Source organism: Saccostrea echinata, unplaced genomic scaffold (assembly GCF_033153115.1).
Source record: "Saccostrea echinata isolate AGI-Se365-2 ecotype Australia unplaced genomic scaffold, CSIRO_AGI_Sech_v1 ptg000041l, whole genome shotgun sequence".
Lineage (NCBI taxonomy): Eukaryota > Metazoa > Mollusca > Bivalvia > Ostreida > Ostreidae > Saccostrea > Saccostrea echinata.
In genome coordinates this window covers 2011486-2020061 of record NW_026889790.1, presented here as the reverse complement: position 1 = coordinate 2020061, position 8576 = coordinate 2011486, and the positions used below count along the sequence as shown (strand labels likewise).

General features: G+C 32.5%; 1 protein-coding gene across 1 annotated transcript; it reads right to left on the bottom strand.

The window, feature by feature from the left end:
• Positions 1-944: 944 nt before the first annotated feature.
• Positions 945-6260, bottom strand: LOC133200817 (uncharacterized). Its single transcript, XM_061336633.1, has 3 exons — positions 5996-6260; positions 2698-2838; positions 945-1546 (listed from the first exon to the last, which is right to left on the bottom strand). The coding sequence occupies exons 1-3, from the start codon at positions 6258-6260 to the stop codon at positions 1035-1037; spliced, it is 918 nt and encodes a 305-aa protein (XP_061192617.1). The 3' UTR covers positions 945-1034.
• Between the last annotated feature and the right edge of the window lie 2316 nt (positions 6261-8576).

Sequence of the window (8576 nt, the reverse complement as noted above, 5' to 3'; positions counted from 1 at the left end):
TTTATCAGCGCCGCCCTTTGTTGTCATTATCATTGTTTTACCTATAGCTGTCCAATAAGTTGAATCTTGTTAGACACCTACAGGTTTGTTTGTTTGTATGTTGTTTAACGTCCCTCTCGAGAATTTTTCACTCATATGGAGACGCCACCACTTGCCGGTGGAGAGCTGCAAATTTTGTCCTATACTCGGCACTTACGGCCATTGAGCAGTGAGGGATCTTTTTCGTGCCAGCACCTACTGCGACACGGGACCTCGGTTTATACGGTCTCATCCGAAGGACCGGTCTCCACGACACCTACAGGTAACTTACTGGATGGAGTGCAGGACAATAAGAAATTAAATGGACCTGGTTTAACAAAAGATGACGTCACAAAATGTTTTAAGGGTAGTTATCTTTTATACAAGAATAAACCCGATTGAATTAAGGAATGGATTTAAATAGCTACTCAAGTTATACTGTATAACATGGGTTGGGGCAGTTTACGCTTTATAAACCGCGAAGCAGTTTGTAAAGCGTAAACCGCCCCAACCCAGGTTTTAAAAAAAAAGCTTAAACTGTTCTAACCCAGGTTATATCAGTATAACTAGGGTAGCTATTAAATTCATTCCTTATAATTTAAATTTCCACCTTTAAGTGTAGAAAATAAGACAATTTCTTCTTCAAAATGCCTTCAAATTGTACATATTTTAAATGTAACGTCAAGCGGATTGATACGTTTTTGGCGCAAGTCATCGTGACGTAGGCAACACAGGTTATACAATATAACCTTTTTTTTTTATCCAATCAAATGACGCGTTAAAACCAAAATTAAATTATTGTAGTTTAGGCTAGTGGAGAGAAAACCCATGGGTTCTAACATTTTACCATGTTTACATATATTCATTGGAACCTGCGCGGAATCCAGTCGTTCAAAAATAAAAAAAAAAAAGTCAAGACCTTCACGATCTTTTAAAAACAAATTAACTTTTAATTAAAGTATAGCCAATTGTCTGAATTCGACTGCTTGAAATTTGAAGTGTGTGAAAGTAAATATTCAGCGACACCCACAGCGCGTTACTCTCATCCCTTTCACGCTGTGTATGACGGTAGCGTTTTTTGTTTGGAATATCAGAGCCTGTGACTGATATTCTATTGGGACACAGCAAATTCTTTTATTCAAGAGGGACTTCAGCAGGCTATGATTAGTGGTGTTGACATACGCATTCAATAGAGGAGAATGACAATTTCCAACACAGACATTTGCTTGGTAGGTTTCAGGGAACTGAAACAATTTTGGATACCAATGTAGGTCCTTGAAGTTCACTGTCCAAGGCTTCAAGCTACAGTCATCCTTGTTTTTGGGCAGATTGAAGACAAATCGCTTCCGTCGCATCCGCAAATAGGAAATTTTTAAATCTAGGAAAACTGCCAAAGTTGAGTTTAGATATTGTACCTGGCCTTCTGCACCATTGACATGCAGCCTAAGGGTTGTATTTGACATCTGATCCATAATGAGGTTGGTTATGTCAGCCACGTGACATTGTTTTTTGTGAATGGTATTCACAACTGAAATAGTGAAATCAAAGAGAGTTGAAATTATTGGCAGAAAATCCAGTAACATATGCTTACAACTATGCTATAGTCCCCGCGCCAAAAAAAACAATCTCTAGACCAGTACAATCATTACATTTATAGACACTAGAGTGCTATTATCATTTTCAGCAAATTCGCTACATACGTGTACTTGAGTGCAATCATTAATTAATGCTAACGATACTGATTATTTTTAGAGAAAAAATATTTAGTGATATTCATGAATTGGCGATCAAAACGGCTAATTACGGTACGGGGAAATAATAATATAATCAGCAGGTCGACAAATAAGGGCTGGAATTCGGAGGTACAGATGTTGAATTGTACGGTGTTTATTCTATAAATATTATAATCAAAGTCTTGAAATAAAATGACAGCAAATTCCATTTAAACAGTTGTTGTATAGGACAGTTAATTACCTTTTTGCACGATTAAGTGATTGAAAAATTATAAAACAAAATTTTTATTTTAAATTAGAAAATTTATTTTTCCAAGCATTTGTTCACTTGGCATAAAAATAATAAGACTAACTATAATAATGTTAAAGATTGAAAAACATCTTTGTTCGCCTATTTTTACCCACTATACATAAACATACACATTAATGCTGCAATTAAGAAAATAATTAAGACAAAACATTCCAATTTCTATTTATAAATGACTCGATCTGATACTTTTACAATGAATATCATGATAAACGACCATATAAGGTATTAAAAGAACATGTACATTTTAAATGTGATTGGCTGATTGTTATTGTTTAACGCCGAGTCGGCAATATTTCAGCCACATTTCCGCCGAAATTGTGGTTGAAATATTGCTGACTTGGCGTTAAGCAATATTAAACAATCAATCAATCACATTGAAATGTAATTCAAGGAAATGTAAAAATTTAAATGTGTGATAAACGAAATACCAGGCTTAATGGCGAAAGACCATGGGACGAGAAGTGTGAACGGATATACTGTTGAAATATATCTCTTGCAAATTCCAGCGTTTCCAAAGAATCTATGTTTTCATTTAATTCATTCATTTAATTTTCGAGCATTTTTTGCCCAGTGTCAACAAAATCTACTTCCATAATATTTAATCTAAAGGATTGGTTTGTAGTAAAAAAAATTTACCAATTCCTGGCTTATACTGTGATGTAACTTTTAGGGAAGGCAATTGACGGATGTGTTCTGTGAAAGCAACTTCTACCCTGGTCACGTCACCATGAACAGGTACTGCGTTCAGGTCAAATTCAACAACACCATCGGACTTCCCTGTAAAATGAAATCAGTGTCATTTGTTAGTTGTGGTACATTTTTAATTCATAATACCCCCCCCCCCCCCCCCCCGCTGTAGAAATTTCATGAATCAAAAAGACCCTATTGGTCAAAAACTTGACGATTGTCATGTAAAACATAGAGCGACTGAGGGGCAATATGAATACCATCTATCATTTTGTCTTCAGTAATTCAGAAGTGAAAATGAAAACAGCAGTGAAGGAAAAAACTTCAGGAGGACTGTACAACTATACTTAGTATACTCGAGAAGTGGTGTAAATTATATGTGGATACTTAAACCCCAAGAAACTTTTTAAAAAATTGAAATCACAAAATTTTACCAAAATCAATTACATCAAAACATGCGCCTTTTCAACGCTTTATACAACCATTCCCCACGATAAATTAAAGCCTAGGTTTTTCAATATCGACAGCTGGCTGCTTTTTCAATAAAAATGAAGTCGTAAATTTACCTACCTTGTCATTGGTCATTTGCAAAATTATTTTGTTAAAAACATTGTAACGGGATGGCACTCAATCACTGGGGTGTATTAACGGTACTTTGAACACCCAGAAATTTACTAACTTTAAACCAATTTATTTTTAAATTAAATGATGGACTCCAGTAAATAATTAAAATAAGATTCAAATAGCTTGAGATGATGGTTTATTCTGGCTTAATCTCAATTAACAAATTAAATAAAATTTAATCAATGATAAAAATTCAATCAAGAAAAATACAATAAAAAAAAAATAATGGCTGCAGTCGTCTTAACCCTAAATTCCCAAAAATATTAAATTTCCCTAAGACATATTAATTAATATTGTGAAACGACTCTAATAAATAAATAGGCCTAGCTAAATTTCTTCAAATTACTGAGTTACTAATAGAAATAAAGAAAAATTCCCCAAAAGTTCTTAAAATTTCACCTACATCTTATCCTAACTGCCCAAAAATCTGGAGTCCCCGTTGTACAACGGGTGCTCACTTATATACCCTAGGGGAACGGTATCCGTTCCAAAACAACACGGAATCCGTTGGAAAGCAACGGAATCCAATAGGAAAATACAACGGAAAATAGTTCCCGTCTATAAAAAGTTACTTTATCAAGTTTAAAATACGAATAAAATATAACTCTAATTCATTAATATATTATGCAACATAATTAATTACCTTAAAGCTCATTTTTCTAATTAATAGAAAAATCTGTCAGCGCATAAATATTTGGGGTGCGCAGATCAAAGAAGTAAACGAAAATTCACCCATAATGCATTGCGCCGACATGTAAATAGAAAACTAAGACTGTCTGCAGCATAAAACACGTGTTAAAATACCAGTAAAAACGTAATTTTCTTAAAACATTTAGTAGATCATGCTCTAGTTACAGCATTTATGCAATTATTTCAACAAGGACATCGTTAAATATGAAAGGATATGCATATATTACATGTGTTCGTTCTACTTTCACTTTACATACGATGACATGAAAAGTTGTGAATCCAAATTTAGAACATTAAGTAATAAACATACAATACATATGATCAAAATACTCAAATTATGAATCATTTATAGAGGTAGATTAATATGACAGGATTTGTATTTTAAATACAAATAAAATATGGAAACTTCAAATGACCAAACATTACAACATTTTGATTGTACACACAAGTACTATGAAGTTGACATTAAAAAGATGATTGAGTTTCTGATTGACAATATCTATGAAAATTACTAGAAAAAGACGTTCCTGGTAATCAACAAAACTCTATCATAAACGCGATGACTTCAACTTTTCTATCGTCAATTTCCCTTATTTATGTAGTAATATATCATTATCACCTGCATATGAAGTTTATGTCTCACAGTTGATTCGATACGCAAGAGCATGCTCTACGTCCGAACAATTTCTAAAACGAGGCAAGCTATTGACAAATAAGTTGATAAAACAAGAATGTTAACAGTCTCATTTAAAGTCAACGAGTCTACGAATTTTTTTCGTTTGCCCTATCATGACAAAGAGCTCACCGCAGGTGTGACCGGTTGACAGGGGATGCTTACTCCTCCATGGCACCTGATCCCACCTCTGATGTTTCTAAATGTCTGTGTTTGTTCTGCTGCAAATTTGTATTGTTTCAAAGGAATTTTGAGCTTGATTACTGTTCGCTATCTTCATATTTAAAATTAAAAATAAGAAGTAAAAGTGACTCTAGAATGTGCCCTATCATAAAGAAGGAAGCAGGAAATTTAGTAAACATACATAATGTGTTTTTGATAGATAACCCAACTTATCATCATATACATAATGTGTTTGCTAGAAGCCAAAGGATAAAAGAAACAGTTAACGTATTAACCATAAGTAATTGACATAGCTATATTCCAAAATTTACAAGGAGTTTGAATATCAAAGTTAATAAATTCAATCACTGAAGAATTCTTCTTTACAAAATTGGTTAAAATGAGAATCGAGCACTAAATGAAATTACATATCAATATTCATTTCGTTATGATAAAATTTTTTCGAGTACTCAATGAAATGAAACTTTATATTCTGAGAATTTGAAAAAAAATCTGGTGCATATAAAAATCAATAGCCTATATGAATAATAGTGGAAACAGAAAATGGGTTATTTTTAAGTGAATCTAATGTAGATTACAAAATTTTTGTGACTCCTTATTTTGGAGATACATTTCTATAAAAATTTAACATTTATTCTGTGTTTTTAAGCGAGACAAATTATTCACGAACTTTGGTAATTGTATATATATATATATATATATATATATATATATATATATATATATATATATATATATATATATATATATATATATATATATATATATATATATATATATATATACGCAAGAAAGAAATATTCGCGAGCAGTCAGTCTCGCATAATTTCGTGAAAGTAAAGTTCTCACAAGTAAAAAGTGATTAACAATAAAACGTTTTGCTCGCTGTAATATACTATAAAGAAAAACACATGTAACATTTGGGGGGAAAAAGTTTGTATAAAAAAATTAAAACATAATAATTAAAAAAAAGTTAATTTCGTTTTACCTTTATTTATAATTTATATAATCTAAAACAGAATATCAATTGACAAAATCAAAAAAATGGATGCATGGATAAAAAAAAGCGGCAACATACCAGTCCTTATTGCGCTGTAGAATTGCACCCTAGGGTCACGGTCTGGATACATACGTAGGTCATCCTCATTTTGTTCTATCTGTTCGTACAGCTGCTGCACGTATAGAGGGAGGGTCCGAGTCTTTGGTCCGTACCCCACAGGATTAATGCTCACATCTTGAAAGACTCCCAAGTTTGGGAAGAACGTTTCTTCCCTCTGGAGAGCAGCAGTGCAAACAATAAACAGCCAAATACCTAGTGTCTTCATAGCTATGTTACAAGGCATGTCAAACCCTCATATATATACCAAGAACTTTTATCCTCATTATTCATATTTAGAAATCTTTCTCTGATTCTAAAAAACCCTAGTTTTGAGTGTGATTCAGTTCTACCTCCAGATTTCCAAGAAAGTCTGTCAAAGTAGTAAAACCTCATCTTATATTTACCGAGGATTTTGATGAAAATAAAATTGCTAAAAGTCATTTACGAATTTCATTCATTAATTATTTCGTAATTCCTCCACAAATTTAAATTTTCAATTTTCGTTGGTAAGGAAAACTCTCTCTAGGATAAGCACATTTTCTTTTAATAACAGAAAAGTTTCTTTTACTCATATTTTTATAAGGAGAATAAATTTTCCAAATTGATAAATCTTGGACTAATATTGCTTTTTTTGCAAAGACTCAAGCATTTCTATTTGAAATGGTTTTTTAATTATACGAGGGTCATTCAAAAAGTTCGTGGACTTTTGTCATAATATTTTAACAAATTTGGTAGATACACTTTCACTATATATCCAAGTACATGCAGGTCGGCACTAGCCCGATCGGACTAGTAGAATTTTCAGTTTTCAGAATTTATCCATTTCCATCTCAGTATCTTAAATAATTGTCAAAAAAATTCTTATTGAAATTTTCGACTTCTTTTTTTTTTTTGTCCATGTTTGTTTATTTATTTTTGGTTGTTTAGTGATTTGGGTAAAAATTTTTCATTTCTTGCCCGACTGGGCTAGTGCTGAAAAAAGATTTTGGCACATACTGCAAACCGTGTGAGAAATGACCAGGAAGAGTAATTGTGAGTAACTTTCACGACGTTGTTTTTGACGTTACAATGTAGTTAAGAGTGCTCCGTGATGACGAAACACGTTGGGGCTTACCTTTTTTTTGTTGGTTTAGCCCCCCCCCCCACTTTCAATTAGCCACCCCACTTTCAATTTGCTTCCGACGCCTTTGCAACATCAGGGGTCCTGAGTCAACACGTTGCCAATGGACCCCTGACGATTTTTAATCGATATTCTTGGGCTTGCTTCTCTCATTGAGAAGCATGCACCAATCAAATTGAAGTAGACAGATAATGTAAATATAAATATGGCTTGTCAAACCTTGCAATATTTGATCTTCTCCATTTGTATTGTATAATGTTTATTTTTATTCTATAATTTTCCATTTGTATTCTATAATTTTCCATTTGTATTGTGAAATTTTTATTTGTATTCTATAATTTTCCATTTGTATTGTATAATTTTTCATTTTATTGTATAATATTCCATTTGTATTGTATAATTTTCCATTTGTATTCTATAATTTTCCATTTGTATTGTAAAATTTTTATTTGTATTCTATAATATTTTATTTATATTCTGTATTTGTCCCCCGCTTTCGCGAAAGCGAGGGGACATTAAATCTCATTCGTCTGTCCGTCTGTCAGCCTGTCTGTCACAAAAACTTTAACATTGGTCATAACTTTTGAATAAGAAGAGATAGGGCTTTCATATTTCACATATATATTATCTGTGACAAGACCTTTCAAATATACTACATATTTTTACCCCGTGACCTTGAAGTTTGACCTACTTTTCAAAAATTTTAACGTTACTTTAAATAGGTCATAACTTTTGAATGAGAAATTATAGGACTTTTATATTTAATATGTATATTACCTGTGACAAAAGGTTTCCAAATAAGCTATGATTTTTTGACCCAATGACCTTGACCTTGAAGTTTGACCTACTTTTAAAAAAGTTTATATTTGCTTATTAACTTTTGATTGAGAAGAGGTCATATCTGACATGTGCATTACCTGTGACAAGACCTTTTAAAATATACTATGATTTTTGATCCTTTGACCTTGAAGTTTGACCTACTTTTCAAATATTTTAACATTACTTTAAATTGGTCATAATTTTTAAAAAGAAAAGATAAGGCTTTCATATTACATATGTGCATCTCCTGTGACAAGACCTTTCCAAATATATTATGGTTTTTGACCCATGTCCTTGACCTTAAAGTTTGACCTACTAATCAAAATTTTTATCTTTGCTTATAACTTTTGTTTGAGAAAAGATAGGCCTTTAATATTTGATATGTGCATTACCTGTGGCAAGATGTTTCCGAGCAGGAAATGATTTTAAACCCCTTGACCTTCATGTTTGACCTAATTATACCCCACGCAAATAGTTGCTGGGGGTATAATGTTTTTGACCCGTCCGTCAGTCAGTCAGTCAGTCCGTCAGTCCTGTTTTTTTTGTCAGCGTAACTCCCTAAAACCGCTGCACAGAATTTCGTCAAACTTTGCAGATATTTAGGATACAATGTGTAGATGT